Genomic DNA, 24,047 nt, shown 5'->3' with positions numbered 1-24,047 from the left:
ACTCTCCACTGGTCGTCACTATTTTCTTTCTGAGGAGTTCTTCGTCTCCCAGGACTGTGCTGCTTATCTGAGTTCTCCCCAGAGCATCACCTCGACATGAACGCAGCTCAGTGCTCTACTAATGTGATGATTCACAGACATCACACTACACCAACTTTCATCCGCTCGTGTAGTGAACGCTTCCGCTCTACGCGTCTGACTCTCTACCCGGGACGAGGAGACTGGGTTCATCGATCTCCTTTCCTCGCGCTCGCCATATCTACGGTGTGGCGTCATGGACAACACCCACTCTGAGGTGCTGAAGGGAAGTGTCAGGGGCGCGTCAGGCTTCCTCTCCTTACTTGATGGTGCGGTAGAAGAGGCCCGCATGACCATCTCGGTGCTGTCGTCTCTGTAATACGCGTGCAGAATATTCTCGGCCGCGCCTTTTTTTTGAGGAGAGCACGAAGCCACACACACGCACGTACGCTCACCACCAGTGTAGAGTATTAAGGCCAGAGAAAACACGGAGAGACAAAAGACCCAAACGATCAAGAAGGAGAGAGTACCGCCCATAGGAGGGTGACCGTGTCTAAGAGCGGTGTTACGGGGAAGGTCACATCACCGGAGACGGGCGGTGGCTTAAGCAGTCGGAGACATTGCAATCGTTCCCCATGGCCCCTAGTTTAGCCATCCGAATAGGTTCCCTCACCACGCCGCGCGCCCATATGATTGCAGGATCCACGGCATGCATAGCCGAGGAGCTTCAGTCATCCTCTCGGGGCACACGTCATTTGCCACAAGCTGCGAATACAGAGAAAGCCCACAGCTAAAAGCATGCTACTTGCACACATTCGTTCCTTTTCTTCTGGGTGTGGGGGGAGGTGAGCACCAATTTTCCCTCTGAGGCTCGGCTCCGTTGCTCTTGCATGTAGGTGATGCTGTAGCATCAGCAGCAATGCCACCGGCGCATCCCCATACCTTGGATGCGCGCCGCCACACCTCCGGCGCCAACGTCAGGACAGGCTGACTCACCGCTGCGTTCTCCACACTTCGGCCACCAACGAGAACCACCGTGCCGTCTTCCATGACCGCCATGCGGTGAAACGCGCGCGGCTCTGGCAACTGACCAAAGGCGAACGCTGTGGGCTTTGCAAGGCGCGCTCTCTCCTCGAGATTGTCCTCGGTCGCAGAGGCGGTTGGGCAAAGCTGGTCATCCGCCCCGTTCCACACCACCGCGTAGCACTCAGCCCTGCAGCGATACTCCACATCGAGGCCACCTGTCACGAGAAGAAACCCACCGCCGGTATGGCGCTGAACCTGAGGGTCTGCGCTGCGCGCCACTGCCGCTGACCTCCATGGCACGCACACAGCGTCATGGAAGGCCAGCATCGGGAGCTCGTAGGGAGGCAGGTCGTGCCGATCCCAACACATCTCGACACCTTGAGCACACGCCGCCGGGCTGCGCCACACACTCCAGAGCTCCGTAGTGGGAGGCTGATACCTGCCACCCGATAGCCCGCCAAGCAGCACCACGCGTACCCCGACCGTCTGTGGCGGCCAGGTTTTTCGCGTGAGCGATTGCGGTGCCTCCACAGGGACGCATGTCAATGTCGCGCCGTAGCGAGAAAGTGGACGCACCAACGCGTGCGGGCTTTCCTGGTACGGGGCAGGCTGCCACAGCTGCATCACGTGTGGACCTGTTAGCTCCAGCGTACACAAGTAATTTGTGGTGTGCGTGGGCTCAGCGTGCGGGAGAAAGGCGCGTGCCTGGGGGTTAAATATTTGTTTGCACCACCGGCGCGAGCCCCCAAAAACGTACAGCGATGGACACCACATCCCTTCCTGAAAAGACGGCACCACGGCAGCGGAGTGGTAGTGCAGCTGCAGGTCGCTGTAACTGCCGCTGGTGGCTTGCCGCAGTCGAAGTGAGCGGCCAGCATCGTTCTCGGCGAGCGGCAACCAGTGCCATGAGCACTCTGCGTGAAGCAGACGCCGGCAGACCGAGTACCAGCGCTGGCACTCCTCTACAGAGCCGTAGCGAACCCAAAAGCGGTCACCGCTGCTTGTGGTGAAGAGCAGCCATACCGCCTGACTCACGAGTGGCGAGAGGTCCACCGCCTCAACAACATAGTGCTGCCGCTCCGTCTTGGATGTAGCTGAGGAACGAATGACAAGGTGGCGCCCGTCCCGCAGCTCCATGTACCGCGGCCTCCAGCGGCCCCTCCAGGCCGTCTGCTTCTCCACCATGGAGGACAGCAGCAGAGTGTTGGAGGCCGAGGTGGTGCTGCCTGGATTCGTTGCAGCGGCAATGACCGCCGCGGTGAGAGCGGTCTCCTCGGCCGCTGGGCTCGTTCCCGCCGCTGTATGCAAGGCATCGGCAAACTCCATCTGCGCTTGGCTAGCACTGTTTATGGGGTCACTGCGCTCGCCTACCTTGCGAGCCCAACCCAGACTCTCGCCCTGAAGGTGTGCGGAGGACGCACCCACGGTTGTCGCGGCGGCGTCCGAGACCATCGAGGTGTCGTGCGAGCTCGCCATACCGCCGCTCTCGCTCAGTACCGCAGAGGTGGAGTTGGAGGGCGCGAGCACTGTAAGAAGGGCGTGCAGCCAGCTCTCGTAGATCTCCTGCGTGGCTGCCCGCAGCTCCCAGGAGCCACCCTCAAGCAGCCACACCGTGAAGCTAAATCCTTTAGAGGTGTCACTCTTCAAGCTCTCGCGCCATGGGTCAAAGGAGATGATCGTGCCAAACTTCCGCTCGGCGCCGTGCTCCTCGAGGCGGTAGCTGAGGCGGGTGCCATCGAGAATAAAGTAGCGTTGCTCGTAGACGAAGCGCCACTCCATCTTCTTCTCCAGCCACGAGGCCAAAAAAACTCGCGGCAGCGGCGTTGCTGACATCTGTCTAGCGAGGACGCGCTGGCTTTTAATGTATGGCGTGCTTGATCCCCTACCTCTGAGGAAGAGAAGAGGGGAGAGGAGGGGGTCTTTAATGATGGGACGAACTGCACGCACGTGGGTTGAAAATGAAATAGTGCTGAATGGCGCTTGTGCTTGTGGGTTGGGGTCTGCTGTACGTGCTGCACGGGGCCCACCTCTCACGTTCTGCGTCAGGATACAGAGTGTAGAGCGCGTCTGCCTGCTTATGATGTCGTCGTTGTGGCAGTAGCGGCTGTGGATCTTGGGTAGACGTAAGTGTCAAGAGGAAGAGAAGACAGCAGTTGGGCTGGGTCCGGGTGAAAACAACAGCATCAGCCACAAACCGTCGAAAAGCAACAACAGCAAAATGACGAAGAACGAACCCGCACGTAGCGGATCTTGTAAAGCGATGTGGGTATGTGTGTAAACGTGAGTCTCACAGTAAGCACGGAGAGTAGGACAAGAGGCACGATATGGAGAGAGACAGGTATGGAGGAAAAGGCCAAGAAGGGAAAGGCATGCGAGCAGAGTCTTACGAGTGTTGAGCAAGAGACCTACGACAACAGAAGCGAAAACAGAGTGTAAATTGGGCTGTGGGGAGTGAGGCTTCGTTCCGCTGGCTTTCCTTTAAGTAGGGGGCGGTGAGTAGGCGCAAAAAAAAAGTGCCGGCACACACACGTGGGCGCGGGCAGCACTGCGTATTTTGATCCGCGCCTTTTTCCGGCTCGGCCGCGCAGCGTCGCCGTCGGAATCGACTACTATATGAGAGCAGCGCTGACTTTGCTGCTTGACTCACCGTGCGAAGTCATACCCCTCAGCGCCCCCTCCCCCCGTGCACAAATGCACCACCGCGAAGCTTCGTGCTCCCTCGTTCTCGGTTCGGTTTTCAGTCTGAAAGAAGGGCCCGCAGCTTGTGCCACGTCTCGTGAGCGCCGCGCTTCTGTCGCAGCGCCGTCGCCTCCACTGCGGCTACCTCGTCGCAGTGGTGGAGAGCATAGTTCAGGAGCAACTCGTTCACATCCTCGTCCCGCCACTCCTGATGTTTGTCATACTGTCCTGCGAAGACGGCGTGCCCATCGGTGCACCCACAATGAACACAGCGGCCTAGAGCAGCGGAAAAGGTGGACCCAAAGCCGGTGCACGTACCTCGCACGGCTGGTACCCCGTCAACGCGGCTCAGCTCTGTGTAGGGGGTGAAGGGCACCCTGCGAGAACTGACGTACGTCTCGTACGCTGGCAGCGAGGCGTCCAGCGAGCGCCATTTCGTATTCTTGCTCATGGCGGTGAGGATTGTCTGGTAACCGTCATGGCACTCATCCAGCAGCGACGGCGCCTCTGCCAGTGCAGATGTCGCACCCGTCGCGCCATCGGCAGGAGGGGACGAGAGAGTCGGTGTCGGGCGCTGCCGCCTCAGATTCCACACAATGCATGGAGTGTGATGGTCTTTCGACTCCTGCGGCATCGCGCACAACGGCCGCGTCGTGTCCGCCTGGTCGTGCACGACGAGAACAGTGCGGAAGGGAAGACGCCCGTGGGTGCGCTCCCGCACTGCCTGATGAAACCGCGGCAACATCTCCAGCTCTTCCGCCGGGTTCTCCGCAATTACGGTGCGGATGAAGGTGACAGGCTGCACACTTGCCTGATCAGCGTCGCCTGCATTGCCCAGGGAAAGCAGGGCCTCCCATGCACGAATGCGTCTGCGGAGCTCCGCTTGCACATCAGCGTTGTTCAAGTCATAGTGGGTGAAACAGGCGTGCTGGCTGCGGAACAGCAGCCATACCTTTACCGGATCTGGGATAAAGCACAGAGATGCAGATGTGGAGGCGGCATCGGAGGTACAGGACACTGACGAAGTGCTTGATGCTTGCGGGAAGTAGCCGTCCTCTTGCTCAGCCGGAAAGTTGTAGGGGGTCGCGCCGGCCGCATTGTTCAGCCTTAATGCAGGGTCCGCTGAGTTGACCAGAGCAGGAGGGCATAGCGATGATGAAAACCCCTTCGCCGTCAACTCCACCAGACCGTCGAAGGTGCAGCGCACCATGTCAAAGGGCAACGATTCCTCTGCCGGGCGAAGGCCCAGCTTACTGAGCATGAGCGACGGCCCACACCACCCACCTAGAGACACCCAGCGCCACATAGGTCCGAGGAAGAGAGGAGGGAAAGAGAGCTACTTACTTCACTGCCGCTGTGCCCCGCTGAGAGAAGAAGAGAACAGTCCGGGGGGAACGTCGACTGCCCAGGAGAAAATGAACGACGGGTACATGGAGCAAGGGTTCGGTGAAACAGGAGGGGGGAGGAAACCACGTGCAAAGAAGGAAAGGAGCACATCGCTAAGTATCATGCACGCGTGTGCATAGACCCAATTCAGAGAGGCGCCACGATTGCACAAACCATAGCACAAAGACAGCAGCGGCAGATGCCCGCCCCCCCCCTCTCTCTCTTCTTTCCTCTTTGCAGGAAATCCTGCGGGGAGGGGAGGAGGAATGGTCGCTCACCACCACTCCCTCGCTCTAAAAAGCACTGCGTACGTCTCTGTTACTACGCCTTCGTACGGGTTCCTTTTCGTTCGTCTGCGTCGCATGCGACACCGCCTTTAGCCTCTCTGCCAACTCGCAGTAACCCGCAAAGACAGATGCACACAAGGATGCCACATGAGGCAGCAAAGCAGGGAAATAGGGAGGAAAGGGAGGAAAGGGAGGAAAGGGGAGCCGAGAGAAGCGTGAAGCTGCTCGAGCATGCGCGCATCTCCGGAACTGTGGTGCTCTCTTTGGCTCACATATAAGTGCGAGACCACCACCATCCTCCCTTTGCCCACCCTCCCTCTGAGTGACCACATCCACCGTCACACACACACACACACACACACCTTTCCATCTTCGCAGAGTGATCCTTGTCGGGTCAGACAGCAGACTGCGAATGGCGCTACTCGTAGTGACGGCACACCTCCTCGTGCAGTGCCTGTTCAAGAAAGGACTTGAGGTCTTTGTGAAGCGCCGCGAGGGTCATACGGCGCTCTGGTTCTGCTGCAGTTAAGCGCCGCACCAGCTTCAGCTCAGGGAACCGGGAAAGCAGCGTCGTATCTCGGTAGACCCCCTCACGCACCTCGCGCAGCACCGTCAAACGCTCCGCAACGGTCTTGGGCTGAAGATACATCTCCGCCAGTACTACGCCGACCGAGAAGGCATCCGAGGCAGGTGTGCACCGACTTCCCTGAAGCTGCTCTGGGCTCGCGTAGAGCGGAGAGCCAACGCCAGTAGTGTTGATCGCGTTCATCGAAACAAAGCCATCCACACGCAGCTCCTGCTGATACAGAAACTTAGCCAGCCCAAAATCTCCCAGGCGTACCTGCACAAAGCGGTGGAGCAGCCAATTCGCTAGACGGCGGCGAAAGTTACGACCACCATTGGGCGCCATAAGTGGCATCGGTGCATCCGAGGAGCCCATCTCCTTCTCCATCATCTTGCACTTCGAGCTGGCACGTTGGCAAACCGCAGGTGGTGGCGGCCGCCGAAGCAGTCGCTCCTGCAGCATCTCAGAAGCGATGCGGTGAGGCGCGTGCATGACGAAATCGAGGACTGCCCGCTCGCCATCCCATGAAGGCAAGTTGCTCAGCGAAGTCATGGTCATCCTCGCATTCCAGTCGGACGCGAGAGAGGAGGGGACAGCAGGGTAGAGGCTCTGCATGCCAGGTGGTACGATAGAGGAGCGCCGCGGCGCAGAAGACACGCTCGGGCTGCAGCCACCGGACGGAAGCTCCGGCGAACAGACTCTTGGGTGACGTCGACACAAGGTTAGGGCTGACGATGACAGAGGTTCACAGGCCTCGTTGTCGCCTTCGCCGTTCCCTGCCGCCGCAGCGCTGCAGGGAGAGGCAGGCGACCCTGAAAACCCCAAGGAAGCTTCCGCACTACCCTCGTCCTCAGAGCCTCCATCAGCACTGCTTGTGTCCGACATGTTCAACTGGTGGACTGTCTTGTCGTATTGGCACCGGTAATCCAGAAAGACATTTGTCGGCTTCACGTCACGGTGCAGGATGCCGCGATGATGCAGGTACCGCACACCTGCCACCATCTGCATGGCAATGATCAAGTTCTCCACGCGATTAATGGAAGCGCGCGAGGCGAGGTACTGCGCAAGAGTCCCCTGGCACAGCTCCATCTGCAGGAACACCACACGTGTGCCAATGATGGTGTGCCCCTTCTGCCGCTGGAGGCTGTCCTTCTCGGGTGCAGGTCTGCCATAGCTGTTGCCGCTACTCACGCTGCTGCTGCAGTCGCCCCCTTGCGTATAATCCAAGATGGACTCCGCCTCTTCTTCCTCGCCGTCGTAGACTTCCTGAACAGTGGTGACACCCATGCTGTCTGAGGCGGCAAATGGGGGCTCGGAGCTGAGAACAGAGGCAATGGGCGGCTTCTTGCGTAGTCGGAGTGAAGCTAGGAGAGCATGCGTGTTCCGCACAGCCGGAGAGGGCGACGAAACGGCTAGAGGGTGCCGTGCGGGTTGTGGCTCTATCGCTGTAGGTGACGGCATTCCTGGACCTGAGTACCCCAACCGATCACTTGCCCATCCTTGCCACTTCTCCATCTGGCCGAGAAGCGTTTCGTCCCCTTCCTCATCCGTCAAATCTTCAAGTTCGTCCATGATGGTTGCACTCCAAGCGCTGCCGCGGAGTTGCGGACGCGATCGCTTCTGCGCCACCTCCGGCGTCGCCGACTCACTCGTTGAAGTACTCCCCACAAGAATCGTGCTCAAATGGCTTGGGAGCCTCAGGTGATCCCACCCACCAGGCGCACTGCGCAACTGCGACCTGGTGGGAATGCATCCATCGGAGTTTGCGCGTGGGTGCCAGGTGCCGTCCCGTGCGCTCCGTCTAGGCATCGTGGACGAGAAGGAAGAAGAGGCTGAGTTCAGTCGCTTGCGGCGTGCCATATTCGCCTCGTACGGGTGGCACACACCGATGAACGCCAGCTGCTGTGCACGGATGGGGGAGATGACTTCGGACCAGCAGGTATGGTAGCGCACTACGTATCGGTTTTCCAACATCGCATGAACCCGCAGCTCCTGCAGAATATCGCACTCACTCTCGTAGTCGCGAGCGACCAGCACCTTGATGGCGTAGAAGACGCCGGTGAAGCGATGTCGCACTAGTAGCACCGCCCCACTAACGCCGCGACCAAGTAGCATGAGCGGCTCGAAGTTTTCGTCAAAAAAATTTATCGCCGGACTGTAGTTGCTCGGAGGTGGGCGGATGCTGTGAGAGAGGCTGCTGCTTCTCTTGTTGCTCCTGTAGAATAAGGATGTGTGCGAGCTTCCCGCGGGCATAGCGTGAGGACTGTTGCGATACTCTGGCGCCGTTTCCTCCTTAGCAGACCGCTCGCGCTCCCTTGCGTCGGAAGAGGCGCTAAGTCCCTTGACGTTTCCCATGGTGTCGTGCACAAGCCGAGGTCTATGCACAGATGCACTCTTAGCGATACATATGTCATAGGCAGAAAGCGTACGCAAGATACGCGGAAACCCGACAGACATCGCACGCGGCGCCGAGGATACCCCCTGCGCATCGAGGACAAATCCTTGCAGAGTCGTCAGTCCCACTGATGCGCTGGCATCACCCAACGATGCGGTCAATGGTCTGGCGGCGTTTATCGGTGCATCGACAGCAGGCTCGGCAGCCTGAAGACTGCAGACGTCGTGTGGAAGCCACGGCACACGCCGTAGCTCGACTGCAAACATAGACCGCGCGCCTGCGCGATACAGGTTCGCCGCTTCGCTGCCATTCTGTGAGCTCTGCGATGCGGAGGATGACGGCAGGGTTATCCAGAACGCCTCCACAAGAGGGAGAGGCAGCTGCAGAAGAAGAAGAAACTGCGGAGGCACCGTCTCAACGCTTGCGAAGGTGGTGGTGATGCTGCCAACCGTTCCAGCAACTCCTCCGTACACGCATCCGCCCGGCCCGCACCTTACCGGGATGTCATGCAGCACTGCCTCGCGTCCTGCGGAGGGCATTGCGCTCCTGCCAGCTTCTGCACGCTTCTGTTTTGCAGGCGTCTTTCTCGGGCGCGTTGCTGGTTGATTGCCGGCGCCGCTCTGCGAAGTTGCAGAAATGAAAGATTGCGACGATGCAGGACTGACAGCGCGGACAAAGGAGTACTGCGGGGGGAGCTGCTTGCGGCCCGCCAAGACATCCATGTCGATGTCCGACGTACTTGTGCTGCTATTGTGAAGCGTACTCTCGCTGCTGCTCGACGGAAATGATTGTGCAGCCTCGCCTTGAGGTACAGCAACCAGCTCCGCTTCTCCCTGATGTCCCTCCTCCACACCCTCATCATCGGCATCGGAGAAAGGCAATTCCTTATGAACTCCATGTCTGAGTTGGTGCCATGTTAGACCAAGCTGAATCACCGGTGCGGAGAGCTTTGCCAAGCACCTGTGAGCTGTTTTCCGTATCGGAGCAGGCATTGTGGCTTTCCTTGTCTTCTTTTTAGCGACTTTCGTGGGAGAGCGGGGCACTCGCGCCTGCATGATGAGTGTTTGATATCGCTGCGTCTTCAGCGATAACACCGCACGCGGCACTCCGTCGCCAGTCGCATCAAAGACGCCATCAACGCTGTCGCTGCTACTCTCGGTGCTGCTGCCGTCACTGATGGAAGAGAAAATGCTGTGCTCCAAGTTGTTGGAAGACGATGTTGCATCTAGGATCGCTGATTCGGTCGCCGCAGCCATGTCAGCCGTCAAAGCAACACTACCAAGCGATGCCCCTGTGAATAGATCCAGCTCGCTGTACCGCTCCTCCATGTGGCGCAAGAGCAGCAGTTGGTGATGATGACAGCAGATGGCATTCCAGTGCCTCACTGCCTCGGGCAAAGACATCCATAGATGCTCCACTGCGGCATCGTCACCAAACTTAGTCGTTTCCTTCTCCGTCTTGTCACTGCTTAGCTGACTGGTTTCATTCTCGTTCACAACGTGTCTGTGCGCTGTGTGCTTTGTGTCGCTGCTTTTACCGTCGGGTGCCGTGCGCGCATCGAAGACGGAGCGTGGGCAGCGCCAATACCATGCGACCTCGGCAGATGGGCTGGACCTGCACCCCACTACCGGATTGTTTCGATCAGTGGACATGATAGCGCCTGTCTCTACCGCCGGCTGAGCTGTCGCACTCGCATTGAAAGTGCTGTAGGCAGCCTCCGGGATTCGAGCCATAAAGTCGCAGGGTCGAAAGAGGTTCTCGCAATTATCAGCGCTACCACAGCAACCCCCATCAGTCTCTTCCGGTCCTTTGCTCCATCTACATTCCATCTCGGCTCGGTCGCCCGTGCCGATACGACACGACGGGGAAGCAGCTGAGACTACTGCACTCGTTGGCTTTTCACGAACGGCAACAGGCGAGGCGCAGGCGAGCTCGGGAGTGGACGACAAGCAGACTGAGGCAAGTGCAGCAGACGGTGACGAAGATAAGGAAGACGCCCATGTGCAGAACGGGCACTGGGCGTCGATCGCCTGTCGTCGAAGATAATGCGCTACCGCTGCTGGAGAGTTGCTGTTGCTCCCTCCCTCTCTGGTGCCTTGGGCGGTAGTGCTATACGCTATGTCTGCATTGCAGTCGTTGGTGCTGCTCTGCCCGCCAGTCAAACGCGACTTCTTGGGTGGTCCAGACGACAGGCCGCCGTGGTCTCCCGATGGGTCCGGCACCACCGAAAGAGCGGGCATGGCCGAGGCGGACTGTAGGCGGAGAAGACGCTTTGAAAGTGTACACTGAAATCCAGCGCGTGCGTCCCGCACCGTTTGTTGGGTTCCTGTAGTCAAAGACGCCAGTGAATACGTGCTACTACCATTTCCCGTCACCAACTCAGACGGCACCTCCTCGTCCCCAATACTACGCGACCAAAGGTGTGTCAAGACGGCAACACGCTCATCATCATCGTCGGTGTCATCGCCACACACCTTCTCCGTCGTGTACCGGTAGCAGTGAATTACCCCAGCCACATCGGTGGCGAGAAGAAGAGAAGCACCATCCCAAACGACTCCGGGACTCGTCATACTTTACCCTCGGCGCGCGCGTGTGTGCGAGAGCTTTGTTATTGTTGTTGCGCTACGCAAACTGAGAGGAGAGACGAGAGTGCTCACACCCGCGGGAGGTGGAGTTCGTAGGGATTTAAAACGAAGACCTGCACGCCCACAGGGAAGACAAAGGGAGGTAGGGTGAGTGCAATGAAGAACCGGGCATCTAGTGAGCGGGTTTGATTACGCCCACGAACAGTCCTTTCGGTGTGTTCGGCTGGGTCGGCGTATGCGTGCTCCGGGAGCAAATCCAAGTATCAATACGTGAAGAGTGACGAGGAAGTGCAACGAAGAGAACTTGTGCATGCGCAAAGCAGGAAAATCACATGTGAGAAGGAAAGGCGTCACGAGAGGAGTCGAGGTGACGCCGTACAAAACAGAGGGGAAGGAGAGGCAGAAAGAGCGGCCCACACTAGAGCAAGTGAGTCAACGAAACCCCAGCGCGCAGGAACGGGAAGGGGTGACAGAACAGAAATGAGAGTGCAATGCAAATCCAAGAGAGGATTCCTTTCGACAGCAGCCACACACTGCACAGCACAGGTCTTCGTCCGCACACAACGCCGCCGCACGTTACTAATGGTGCTGCTGGGATAGGTAACTCTTGTCCACTTAGGCCCCAATGTGATACTGCTGCCCCTGGGGAAAGAAGGGTGGGAAAGCAGGCGATGAGGAACTACTGAGATGCCGCAGGGTTAGAGGCTGCGCCTACATGAGGGAGCCACAAAGCGGAGAAGAAACAGAGAATCGATGATCCAAGCACATGAGTGCAAAGCACTAAGATGGGGTGCAGATGGGGTGGAGAGAAAAGGGGGAGGAGGTGGGTGCCGTCAATGAAGCGCATGTTCGTGCCTCTCTCTCTCTGAAACATGATGATGGCTTGTTTACCCAGAAATGGGGAAAGGCGACCTGCTCAGTGGTGTGTATTCGTGTCCCCAAAAGGCCCAGGCATGGAAAAAGCACTTGACCACGCCCCTTTCCTGGGCAACTGTGCACAGGAGTGCGCTGACGATAGACGTAGGAAACCCAACCCACCTAGCCGCCTGAATTTGTGCTTGAATTTCTTTTCGTTCTAAACGATGATCGATTACCCGCGCTTAAACCAATTGCCATCATGCTGCCACTGCACCCCTGTGCACTGTTCTCCTCTCCTCTCAAGAACACCACGTCATCCGCGTTTTTCTCCATCACGGCGAAGGAGATGAGTGCACCGCGCTGGCCATATGTGTGTATGTATGTATGTGTGTGAGTGTGTGTGTGTGTGGCTCAGCATACGTGGCCGTACCAGGGCATTAGTCCTCACTCATCATCTCTTTATGCACCGCGGCACCGGCTGCCTTCTTCGCCTCATTCACTTCGTACCGCGCACGCTTCTTGTCGCTCAGCCCCCGCACCTCCTCCTCATAGGTGCGCTCCGTCTCACGCTGCAAAAGAGGCACGTAGTTCATCGGCATCAGCGGGGTGCTCGCTCGGGTTTCTGCTGCCGGGGAAGCCTTTGCCTCACCGCTCGTCGTCGCCAACGGGGGCTTCCCTTTGTTAGCGTCCGTGCGGATGTAGTAGAGCAGGTCGCGCTTGCGCGCCTTCATCCGTCTAGAGGTACCCGACTCTGTCCAGTCGCACCCCGTGATGGACCACCCATCCAGGCGCCGCACCTCGGGATCGTGTCGAACAACAGCGCACGAGCGGACTCTGCCGGCTGCGTCCTCCTCCTCCAACTTCTCCCTAGCAAACACGTCTACGGTACCGGTGTACCAGCGGAATAGTTGGGACCGCATAGCAGCCGCTGATGTGGCGCGGATAAGCAGCGCTGTGCTAATGTCCTGCAGCACCTGCTCAACTGCCTGGAACGCACTGTGGGACAGCTGCCACTGAACATTGTCGAAGGCGCAGTCCCACAATATCAGCGGGGTACCGTCTGCAAGGGGGTATGTTGGCTTGCAATCACCTAGCTCTAGCATTGTCTGGACCACGCTAGGGGCCTCCAACCCGCGGCCAACGAGGAACAGCACCTCCATGGTGCAGCGAATTTGATGGTACAAGAACGAGTTTGCCGTGATCTCAAGGTAGGAGATCAGCTCTGGGAGTTCCTCACTCGGGTGCAGCCCAACCGAGAGCACCGTTCGCGTGAAGTTGCTCACATTCACAACGTCCATCTGGCAGAAGTTGCGGAAGTTGTGCGTTCCCAAGAAGAAGGCAGCGGCCTCCTGCATTGCTGCCAGGTTGAGCCCACGGTGGCAAAAGTAGTAGCGATAGGTACGATGGACACAGGAAAAGCGCGCATCAAAGCGGTCATCGACCAACGCGCAGCCAACAATACGAATCGTCGAGGGCAGGACGTTGTTCAGCATGCTGCAATAGTCCAGCGGAGGCAGCTGCGGATCCGCGTCTGCAGTGCACGACGCGCGTGCGGTGAGCGAGAAGGCGTTGCCAAGAGCACTGACGCCCTTGTCTGTGCGACCGCACCGTCCAAAGTTGTGCGGTCCGTCCTCCGGGATGAGCCGAACTCGCCGCAACGCATCACACACGAGCCCCTCGACAGTGTTGTCCGTCTCCTTCTGTTTTGCGAGGCCGTCGTGCACGTGGCCGTGATATGCCAGCCGCAGGCCAATCTTTCGACTGGGGTACCGGTTAAAAGAGAACGCCTTCTCAGTCTTTTCCTTCTTTGTACCCCTCAGTATGGGCAGCGCCATCGGAAGCGAGGCGGTTACCTCGCGGCTGCCGCAGATGGAGGTCGAGGCTGCGACTGTTCCGGCAACCTCACTGTGGTTGTCTGCGGTGGACGAGGATGTCATTGTCCTCTATAATGTTTTCTTGTAGAGCAGTGGATGTGAGCATGCGTGTCTGTATTCGCAAGCCGGACGGAGGTGGGGGGAAGGCGAGAAGAGACGGAGAAATGACAAGACGTCAATGCGCATACACAAGCGGCGCAGGGAAGTGCGCCACGACGTTTGCAATTTAGTGATGCGAAGGACCCCAGTCTGCACGATTGCCTGCTCGGAGCGCGTCTCTGTGTGTGGGTGGGTGTAGCGCCTCCCTCACTGTGGGCAACTCAGGCAAAAAAAAAGCGAAAGTAAAGAAGTAGCCTTCGAAGTAGAGAAAGATGAACATCCAGCCCCAGTGTCTGTGCTGCTCGACGAGCCAAACACGACAGCCGCCCCACCAGCTGCGCTACTCGACAGGGCGGTGCTTGACAGAAACACCCACCCACACCCACACACACACACACACACACGAGGCCGCCCTGCACTTCCCAGAAAGAGGCGCACAGAAGTGTGATCAAAAACCCGCCCAGAGCGAAGCACGTCCGCTTAGCGACAGGAGGCACAATTACATGAGAGGCTGCAGCTCAATAAGGGTGCGCATGTTTGTGAAGGAAAGTGTGGGTATTATCGAGAGAGTCGTTTCTCCCCCTCCCCTCCCCACCAACCCCCCCCCCACGCGCACGGCTCTGTCTGCCATGTACGAGAGACGCGGTTTCTTTGCTTGTTGTTGTCTTGGTAGCAGCGGGAGAAACGAGAAGGAAGGCGCACCCTCGGCGCGACCAACAACAACAACAACAAAACGCATAAATCTAACGCGCAGCGCAGGGAAAAGGGCGCACGGAGAAAAAATACGCATTCGCCACGCAAATACAACGCGACGGGAGGAGGAGGAGAGTGGGAAAAAGGGATGTGGGGATACAGCAATGCAACGTGCACGTGCCATTCACCGCCCCCGAGAGGAGGTACCGTATTCGCTGGTGCAAAGGAGCTCTACCGAGAGGCACACACTTTTCGCTCGCTACAGGAACGGATCGGAAGGACACCTTGGTGGTCGCCTACCCTGCTCCCTTCGACTGTCATGCCATTTGCACTCGCCGTATCTCCTCCTCACTTACCTCCCGCACTAAGGAGCGCGCTGTGACACTCCCACGCTGTTGCATTGTCCACCATCAGTCGTGCAACCATACACTCCGTGGCTCTCGCGCCGCGAACACTGCAGTACTCCGCTGGAGCAAGCAGCTTCTTCCCGATGACTTTGACAACGCATAGCGAGGCGGTGGGTAGCACGTGCTGTTGCTGATGTCCTCCAAGTACCGTCCAGTTGGGAAGTGGCGTCACTGGAAGCTGTTGGTTGTATTCAGCGGCGGGGCCAAGGCTCTTCCAAACTCGCTCTAACTGCGCTGCTGAGGAGGAAGCGTCGACCGACTGCAGCGAAGGCGACACTTCCACAACGGTGGTGTGCCAGGTAGGCTTGTGCCACTGGAACTGCTGTGCGGCTACGCAAAGTTCATTGAGCAGAGAACCGCGCAGCAGAGAGGTCACCCTCGCCACCCATGGGAGGAGATGCCGAGGGTAGCTCACCGCCGCCGACGTTGGTTGCCCCCTCCGCTAACGCAAAGGTCTTGTGGGGGCAACTAGTACCTTCATGACCCTCGCTGGCGCCTGCGCCGCTGTTGCCGGCCGCACAGTGCTCGTTAAAGGGAGATTTGCCGTCCACTGCTTCGTCCCTGCCTTTTTTTGGCACCACCGTGTTTGCCGCGCGTCCACCGTTCGAACATTCCGCGCACCAACTTCACGTTTTGGGCTGAGATCGGCCTTTGCTCTGGCGGCCACCAAGGAGGCACACGGGCACTGGAAGTGCACTGATGCGATATCGATGCTACGGCCCGCCCCTTCTCGAGGCGCAGACGCCAACGTCGCAGAGGTGGGAGCTCATCAGAAATTAGGGCGAGGGGTCGTGGATACCGAACTCCAGCAGACTGCCCATTGCTCCACACGACCCTGTGCAGCAACTCCCTACGGCGGCAGCCGCCGTCTGCAGATGCCCCTCGGCCGCAGCGGTCTCTCTCAGGTTCCGTGCACCCCATCGCATAGTAGCAGTAGCACTGAAGCACCAAGCACTTGTTGCCTTGGTGCGTGTTTTGAGCAGGCCCAGCGCTTGGCGCCACCACCCAGTTCACTAGCGTCCCCCTGCCAGTGTTCGAGGTGGCCGCAACCGACACCACTTCCAGTGCTGCAGAGCTAAAAAAAAAGACGGATATCCGTCGATCGGGGAGGCGCACACACCTCCGTGAGCAGCCCTCGATGCAGGTGCGGTACTACTGCCCCTTGCCGCCACCCGCTGCGGGAGAGCGGTAATGGCTGCGGGCTGGACGTACGGCCGGACACAGTGAGCAATGACGGTTTCGATCCGCCTGTCCATAAAGCTCAGCTCGGCGTCCATCCGCACCTCGTTGCCAAAGCCGTCAAGCTGCAGCGTGCACCGCACCAGCGTTGGCTGCGCTCGCAGAAGCGCATCGAGCGCGTAACAGTGCTGCTGCAGAGAAACGCACCAGCTATCCTGAAGCTGTTTCACCATACCTTCCACTTAGCCCGACTCGTTTGGCCAACCACTGCTACCCCTAGCTGTAGCAGATGTAGGCAAACTCAGTGGTGCAGCTAAGGGCCCCGGCGTAGTTGACGTGTACCGCGTACTCCTTCAGGAAGTCCTAATCCTTGGCAGCCGTGCTGGTGATAGTCGCCGTCACTTCCTTCAGGTCTGCAGCCACGAACTGGTCCTGCTCCTATCTCCAAGAGGCCTCAGAAATGTACATGACGTGACGGAAGAAACAGGACAAGTGACTCAGCTATGTCTCTGCAATGTAGAATGGGGACATGGTGACCATTGCCACAGGTGCCTGACAGAAGGGAAAAGAGATGAAGAGTGTAGGTCCTTGTAGATGCGCTGGTGCCGTGTAAGTGGCATTGTATGCGCGGATTGGTATTGATCCTATCGCTGACGTCGCATGAGCACTGGCGTCACTCATGTCTGCAACGCACCATGTGGACTCAATGCCCATCACAGTCGTTCGTGTGCTATGCGACAGCTGTCAACATATTGCAGCTTGCAATTCTCGGTAGAAGAGCACAGCGTTCCCTGGTGCTTCCTTCCTAATCGGTAAGGGACAGCGACAGTCATTCCGCAACATCCGTCGCGCAGGACCGGGCCCGCGCTTTCGACTGCTAATGGTCAAATTAACAAAGACGCAAGCAAAACAGCGACGGTGAGCAGAGGGGGCGCGAGTAGAGAACGGGGAGGGAGGGGGGAAAGAGGAGGGAAAAGGAGGAGATGAGAGAGTCAAACACCAGCGTTGGCAAGATAAGAAAGGGGAGAAGTCTGATATCGCCGTGGTTTGTCTTTCTTCAGGTGTTCGCTCGCCTCGGTAAGGTCGAGGTGCAATACACCGTTCATCCTTTCGCCTATCAAGCGAAGGAATGTGAAAAAAAAAAAAGACCAACAAGTGCAACGAGCGCAGCGAGACAGAGGCGCCCCTCCCCCGTTGCACGGCACGCTGCTCTCCCCGTTATCGCTCTCCGCAAGAAAAACAGAGCACAGTGGGCACTACCACCACACCTTTTTTTAAAGGAAAAAAGGCAATCCTCGCATGACGCGCAACACGCAGAAAAGGAGCAAAGGCCTTGTTGAGTTGCTTGACGTTGTGCTTCGTTGAAAAGCGTGCGAATCCACGTCACTTGTGAAGCAAACATTCATCTGCTTCTTGCGAAGCGGGGCGCAATCTCCCCCATCCCCCCAGCAGTCACCCCTCGCCCAGACTGTGGTGCAGTGCTAAAAGAGGAATGGAGGAAGAGAGTTGCGGCAGCGAAGGCTGGGGAACGGCAAGCCGCAACCTTGTTGATTGAAGAGGGACAAAACTGCAGAGCCTAAGCAGATGCTGAGGAACGAGAGTGTGAATAACGGTGGAGGGTAGCGCTGGCCACACGATAAGGCAAAAGAGGGGGCCGCATGGGCGTAGGCCCTCTACTAGGCACTGGTCTTCTCCGCTGGGCCCTTACCTTGGACTGCTTCGCCGGTGCCTGGCAGCTTCATATCCCCCTGCGACTGCGGTCCATTCAACACGGTGTCTGGTGTTACAAGCACAGGTGCCGCAGGGAGAAGCCGCATCTCTGGCTGGTGCATCTCGTGAGGAGGGTGCTGCAGAGACTTAGCGCTTGGGGCTTCCGCCGCGCGCCGCACCCGCGCCTCTTGAAAGTGACGCCGCTTTTCCTCTCGAATCAGCTTCATGGTGTGACGGATGTAAAGCGCAATCTCCTCAACGCTGGCCATGCCGCCCATCCCAATGTCGCCACAGGCTAGGTTCTTGCTCACGGGACCCACAACCAGGTACATCGATTCACGCAATGTCACAGGGAGCGGAGGGCCAAGCGCAGTAGCGGCAGCAGCAGTAGCAATGGCACCGGTAGCCCCCACGGCCAACGAGGAGGAGGCATTTGTCGTCGGTGTCGCGCTATGCTCGATCTCCTTCGCGTTTGCCTCCTCGCTTTCTTTCACAGTGGCTGTTGCAGGCAATGCGAAGCTCCCGTCCACCGGAAGACTAGCCTTGATCACTTCACTGCATAATGTACAAATCCGTGCATCTGGCTCGCAGTACCACTCCGCTAGCTGGTCTAGCTGCTTCGCTGTGATGGGGTGCATCCACATGGCGGTGTTCATGGCTGGGCACAGAATCACCGGCTTCTGTTTCACCTCCCATGCTCGCATGATATTCGATACCAGGTTGTCGCAGAGCCCTGTAGCCACCTTGGCGAGTGTGTTCGCGTCGAGTGGGGCAATCACGACGAGGTCCGCCCATCGGCGCAGCTCAATGTGCACCACTGCATCATTCATTGCCTGCCATTCACTCCACTCCTGCTCGTCAGCGATGATGCTCTGGAACGGGATGCCCGTCTTGGACGGCTGTGCTCGACGAAGGAAATGAAACGCGGCCTTTGTGGCGGCAATGCGAATATTGCATCGCTCTGTTGAGAGCTGATCCAGCAGAAGCCCTGTCTTGATTGCTGCGACACTGCCCGTGATAAGAAGTAGCAGATGCACAGAAGGGTACTCCTCTTCGCTCGTCAGAGCACTCTGCGTCGACTCTGGCGAATTCATTCCTTGTCCGTAGTTATCACTTTTAGTTTCCGCTGCGCTTAGCGGCTGCACAACGAGCGAAGGAAAAAATGCGCGTGACTCCGGAGGAGGAGCAGTAGGAAAGATCAGAGAGAGAGAGAGACACGTACACAGATGCTCACGCAGCGGAGAAAGGGGAGAAAGGGGCGGGAGGTAATGCAGTGTTGCTGACAGGAAATACTAGCGTTCCCGCTAATGCAGTCGAGGGTATGAATCACACAAAGATCGCACTAGACAGAGCACGGGGAAGCAGCGGGTCAGGCGAAAGGAAAACAGCGCGAAAGGACGAGGAGGGGACCGACGCGTGCGATAAGAGAGGCACCTATGTATGTAGCTGCCATGAAGGCATGTGTGCTGATCAGGATGAAGAAGGCTGGCTGTGAGCGCATGAGAGAGGGAGAGAAAAGATATGCACACTTGGAGAGAGGAAATCTCCGAACCTCTGCGTGCTGACGTGTGTCCATGTACCAAGCACAGCCATGAGAGTCAGGCGCGTGAACGCAGTTGCCCATCACGGTCGACAGGCACCGTCGGTAAGCGCGGCAGTGCGCGTGTGCATGCGCGTTGGGAAATGAGAGAGTCCGCCCCCCCCTCCCTCCCTCCCTCTAGAGAGAGAGAGAGGCAGACACTGAGGAAAGAAGACGAGAGTGCAATAACAGCGGCACACTGGAGAAAGGGGGAGGAGGCAAGATCCATCACCTACAGACACGCATGCCGGGACGGAGATACGCTATACTCCGCCATTAGTGGAGCGCTGGGTTGAAAACGCGGCCTCGCAAGGAGGCGCATTGACGTCAATGCGAAAGCGATTCTCGAAAGGAAGCGGGTCTTGCAGATGTGCTGTGGACAACATGAGGTTATTCACACAGTCACTTCCACTCACTTTGCCTTTTCCCTGGATGTGCTCGCCAGGCAGGCAACAACCGGCAGAGAAGAAGAGGTGGTGATCTTTAGCGGTGCATTCGCCGACCTGTCGAGAACTTGAGTCGAAAAAAAAAATTATGGATAACTGCGCCTTCGGTATTGCTGTGCAGCTCGCTACTACACGGCCCACCTCAGCTGAAGCAAAACTTCGGAGTAGCAGCAGCAGCAGTAACACTTCCCCCCTCCCACGAGACATCACCATCATCGCCACCATCCAGGTCGAGACGAAGAAAGAAAAAAAACCTCACGTTTCATGTCAACAGCCCTCGAACTCCACCCACACAACAGTCCTGTGCAGTGCACCGTTCATGCTCTCGCTCTGCTTTGCCTGGCTACGGCATACGCGCTCCTATAACTGCGCACCTTCTCTTTCACCCCCTTCCCACCCAGGCGCTCCCATCTGCATGGCTTAGTCACTGTCCATATCTTCGATATCGTCCCCGTCTGGGATTAGCGGAAGCGCCGCATCGCTCTCCGTCGAAGCACCGGCGGTCCTGTCACAAACATCGTTAGCAGAGAGCACAAAGAGGTCGCTACGGAGCTGAGCCATTGCAGGATTGCGGCCACGCTGCAAAATCGCCAGCTGCAAAGGCGTGCAGGTCCGCAGGTGCGGTGCAGGAGGCACAGGGTGGGCAGAAGGCGCCATCATTCCCGGCGCCGACGCGGACAAGGACGAGGAGGCGAATCGAAATACCGTGCGGCGGGGAGCCATGGCGGGCGTCGTGGGGGCGTCTGGTGAGGGCGGTAACAGGAATGGTGCTGCCGGGGCAATTTGCACGTCAGGGCTCTGCGCTGTCGCATTTGCCGCTCCACACGTCCGCGACAACGACGCCAACGCAGCCGAGGCGGAAATGCATCCCGCCTGTAACGACTGCGGCGCAGGTGGAGGGTTCACGGTGAGCAAAATATAAGGAGCCAGGGCGTAGTAGTCGAGCAGCACGGCCTCGGTGCTGCCGCAGCGGTACAGCAGGTCTGGCAACCCCTCACGCATAACGTCCATCTCGTCCGTCTGGATACGCGGGGTAATCGATGCAAGCGATGATGAGCAGCAGCCTGCGTCGTTGTGGAAACGAAGTCGTCGGTTACTGCTGCTGCCATAATTTGCGAGAGAACTACCGGCGCTCACTGTAGGCACACTCTCGAGCCGCGCAAGTGCCTGTAGGACCCACTCCCGCTCACTGATGTTGGCAGTGGAATCTGCTTCAGTGCGCCTCTCCCCTCTGTGCATTGAAGACGATATCCAGCCGTGAGAAATGTCGCGGAGACGCGGGTACGCCTGGCGAAAATACGGTGGTGGCTCCTGCGCGACGAAGCCTGGCGGCGGACGCACCTCGGTCTGAATGGCGCGGTAGGTGAGGTGAAATAACTGAAGCGCAATGGATTCGAGTAGCCGCCCAATGTTGCCGAGGCTCTCTCCAGCCGTGGTGCGGTCGGCCAGCTGACGGCGCTCACGCAGCGCAGTGGCGCTTGGCACGCCGATGAAGCTGCCACTCAGCTCAGAGGCCCGCAGCGCATCTGCATCACTCGCGGCATCGATGCAGTGTGCGTACTGAGGCAGCTGATCGTCGCCAAAGTAGCGAATTTGATTGTTCGTCAAGTAATCCAGTATCTTGCGCGGTGGGACATTTAAAGTGTCCAGCACCTCATCAATGCAGTACTTCTGCGTGAGCAACCGGCCGACGGCGTGAGAAAGGCCAAGGTACTCGTCCCGCGTCATCGGAAGGACGCTGGGCGGCTGTGACTCCGCCGCAGCCGCCAAAGGTGCTAAGACGCGATGTGCGACACGACCCGGCTTGTTTTTTATGCCGCACGCTCCTCGGCCATCCATGCTGGTCATTACCTCCATACGCTCCATCTGGGAGTCAAGCAGTGACAACATGTTCATTGCAGGCGGTGGCGGCGACGACTGACGGGCCCGTTTGCGGGAAGCTGCACCACCCTCCTTGTTCCACGTTTTGCTGTCACCATTGCGGGCTGCCTGTCGTGCAGGAGGCGTGCAGGATTCAGAGGTGGAAGAAGATATGTTGACCGTTTCGTCAGAATCCTTGAAGCTTACTTCTTCGACCACATCACTATCACGCTCGCTGTCGATCTCGCCGTCCTCATCCCTGCATTCGCCGTGCACCACAGCGGAGGCTTTCGACGCCAGTGCAGCGGCAGATACACACGACGTGGAGTGCGAGGCGTAGACTCTCAGCTTAGCGTCCTTAGTGTCACTCAGGGAAAACACACGACCGCCAGCGGTGTCGGCACCGGTTGCCACGAGACCCTCACGTGCCGCCGATCGCTGTTTCTCTAGCCTCACCCAGATCTCTGCCGCAGCTTGTTCTGCCTGTACCCACGCCCCTTTGACTGGGGAACCATTTTGATGTGCCGTCACGGCAAGTGAGCTCGACGCCGGCATCAGACACGACCACTGTACTTGAAGAAGGGCCTGTCGGATGTCGCCCTGGCTGCCCGCCACAATGGCCTCCAACGTCGCTGAGTCCATGAGGTCATAGCTCGATGATGCGGTGAACGCAGTGGCAGGGGGGGATGTGAGTGTGGACACCTTCCGCTTCGCCCTCGTGTTCCGCCGAGCTTTATTGAGAAACGTAGCTGGTAGCGCGCTGGGCAATGATGACGACAGGGTATCCGCAAAACAGCCCATCATGGGCGTGACTGCTGCCCACTGCTGCTCCTGCGCCTGCCGCTGCGCCTCTTGATCCAAAATACTGCGGAGTCGCTTGCGCAGGTTAATCTCCGTCATCGGTGTACAATGAAACAGCTCCACCGCGGGGCTTTGAAGCAGCGTAGATGGGAAAGACGTGTTTAGATCCAGCTTATCGTTGTGCGTGTCGTGTGTCGTATGAAGGAAAAAGATGAGGTTGCGGTGGAGATGCTTCATCAGACATGTCCGCCTACCCGCACATGTGTTGAGCGAAGGGAATGCCTTCTGCTCCCGCTCTTCACGCTGTGCAATGGCGCGCAGCTCCTCGTACTCTTTGAGAAATAAGAGTGTGCAACGATGCAACGCGTGGGAAGCAGGCTCACCGTAGAACTTGATGATGTGTGCATGGTTTGCTGGCAGCTCTGCCGAAGCAGACGTTCGAGGCACTGTCAAGTCAGCGCTTCCTTCCACAGCACGTGCGCAGCTCTCCACAGAGCTGCTGCGGCCGCCACTGCTCATACACTTTGTCAGTGATTCGGCGAAAGACGGCAGCTGCAGCTCACCGCCACCTAGCTGACCTCGACAGTATGAAAGAACGCTACGCAAGTACTGCGCGTAGGCTTGCACGGTGGCCTCACAGCTGTGAAAGACGTGAAAGGACGTGTTGTTAGATTGCATCAACTGCGATGTGGTACCTGCGCCGACACGAGACGTGCCATGAGTGGTGGATGCACGAGCTGCCACCACTGTAGCATCCTCGCACAGTAGTACCTTTAAGGCTGCAAGCTTGCCGCAGCCGGGAGGTCCGTAGAGGAGGATAATATGCGGTGCCCCACTCGGCAAAGCCTTGCCTCTACCGCGTGCCTGCTGGATCACCGCGGAGAGCGCCACGGTCTTCTGCCGACTCCATGCCACATCTGCCACAGTGCGAGGAGCATACACTTCATGTAGCATTCCTACACAACTCCGACGACGTCCATAGTCAGTGCTGCAAGTGCCCACACCAGTGTATGTCTGGGCAAACAAACAGACGGAGAGTGACGTATCACACAAACAATGAAGGCGAGAGCAGTCCAGTAGTGACCAAACAAATCAGTGTGCAAGCGAGAGAGAGAGCGAGTGCGACGGCGTCGTACCTTTGAGGGGAAGCGAGAGAAGAAGTGCGCGGCGGAGGGGGGTATGCCTCTGCCCAACTATGTGCGTGGCGTGTGTGGGCGTGTAGTCGCCTGTATTTGCGTCCCAGTGACACGTATAGGTAGAGAAAAGCTCGAGAGAATGTGCAAAAAAAAGGACCCTGTGAGAGGTCTGTGCGTCTATGCGGTTTGGGCGCGCTGGCTTTCAAGGATCAAACGGTACACCATGTCGGTATAGCAGTGCACACATGCAAAGAGAAGGGTCGATTGTTTAGACGGAGAGAGACGCTGATCAGTGAAGAACATAGCGAACCTAGCCCCAGTCGCAAGAATGGATCGTGAGATTACATGGCGCTGCAGTCCTCGTCGCCGCAGTGGAGAGGGCCGTCCGCTGTGGGGCAAAGTGAATTATGTCCTCCTCACCAGGCACGACGCATGGCCCTGAAAGCCCATCAGCGCGAGGGAGA

General features: G+C 58.1%; 6 protein-coding genes and 1 pseudogene across 7 annotated transcripts; all 7 read right to left on the bottom strand.

The window, feature by feature from the left end:
• Positions 1-819: 819 nt before the first annotated feature.
• Positions 820-2,877, bottom strand: LBRM_30_1640 (conserved hypothetical protein; the record flags this gene model as incomplete). The annotated part of the gene is made up of 1 exon (XM_001566743.2): positions 820-2,877. One exon carries the CDS (start codon positions 2,875-2,877, stop codon positions 820-822), a length of 2,058 nt encoding a protein of 685 aa, XP_001566793.2.
• A 904-nt stretch (positions 2,878-3,781) lies between these two features.
• Positions 3,782-5,029, bottom strand: LBRM_30_1630 (conserved hypothetical protein; the record flags this gene model as incomplete). The annotated part of the gene is made up of 1 exon (XM_001566742.1): positions 3,782-5,029. The coding sequence occupies one exon, from the start codon at positions 5,027-5,029 to the stop codon at positions 3,782-3,784; it is 1,248 nt and encodes a 415-aa protein (XP_001566792.1).
• Positions 5,030-5,814: 785 nt separating this feature from the next.
• On the bottom strand, positions 5,815-10,926 carry LBRM_30_1620 (putative protein kinase; the record flags this gene model as incomplete). Its single annotated transcript, XM_001566741.1, has 1 exon — positions 5,815-10,926. The coding sequence occupies one exon, from the start codon at positions 10,924-10,926 to the stop codon at positions 5,815-5,817; it is 5,112 nt and encodes a 1,703-aa protein (XP_001566791.1).
• Positions 10,927-12,236: 1,310 nt separating this feature from the next.
• On the bottom strand, positions 12,237-13,736 carry LBRM_30_1610 (putative pseudouridine synthase A-like protein; the record flags this gene model as incomplete). The annotated part of the gene is made up of 1 exon (XM_001566740.1): positions 12,237-13,736. One exon carries the CDS (start codon positions 13,734-13,736, stop codon positions 12,237-12,239), a length of 1,500 nt encoding a protein of 499 aa, XP_001566790.1.
• A 2,557-nt stretch (positions 13,737-16,293) lies between these two features.
• Positions 16,294-16,884, bottom strand: LBRM_30_1600 (annotated as a pseudogene). The gene has a single exon. A coding segment is annotated over exon 1 (591 nt).
• Positions 16,885-17,727: 843 nt separating this feature from the next.
• On the bottom strand, positions 17,728-18,855 carry LBRM_30_1590 (conserved hypothetical protein; the record flags this gene model as incomplete). The annotated part of the gene is made up of 1 exon (XM_001566739.1): positions 17,728-18,855. The coding sequence occupies one exon, from the start codon at positions 18,853-18,855 to the stop codon at positions 17,728-17,730; it is 1,128 nt and encodes a 375-aa protein (XP_001566789.1).
• Positions 18,856-20,206: 1,351 nt separating this feature from the next.
• On the bottom strand, positions 20,207-23,401 carry LBRM_30_1580 (conserved hypothetical protein; the record flags this gene model as incomplete). The annotated part of the gene is made up of 1 exon (XM_001566738.2): positions 20,207-23,401. One exon carries the CDS (start codon positions 23,399-23,401, stop codon positions 20,207-20,209), a length of 3,195 nt encoding a protein of 1,064 aa, XP_001566788.2.
• Positions 23,402-24,047: the final 646 nt, after the last annotated feature.

Source organism: Leishmania braziliensis, chromosome 30 (genome assembly GCF_000002845.2).
Source record: "Leishmania braziliensis MHOM/BR/75/M2904 complete genome, chromosome 30".
Taxonomy (NCBI): Eukaryota; Euglenozoa; class Kinetoplastea; order Trypanosomatida; family Trypanosomatidae; genus Leishmania; species Leishmania braziliensis.
Note: the sequence above shows the minus strand (reverse complement) of the source record. Positions and strands in the feature narration are given on the sequence as shown.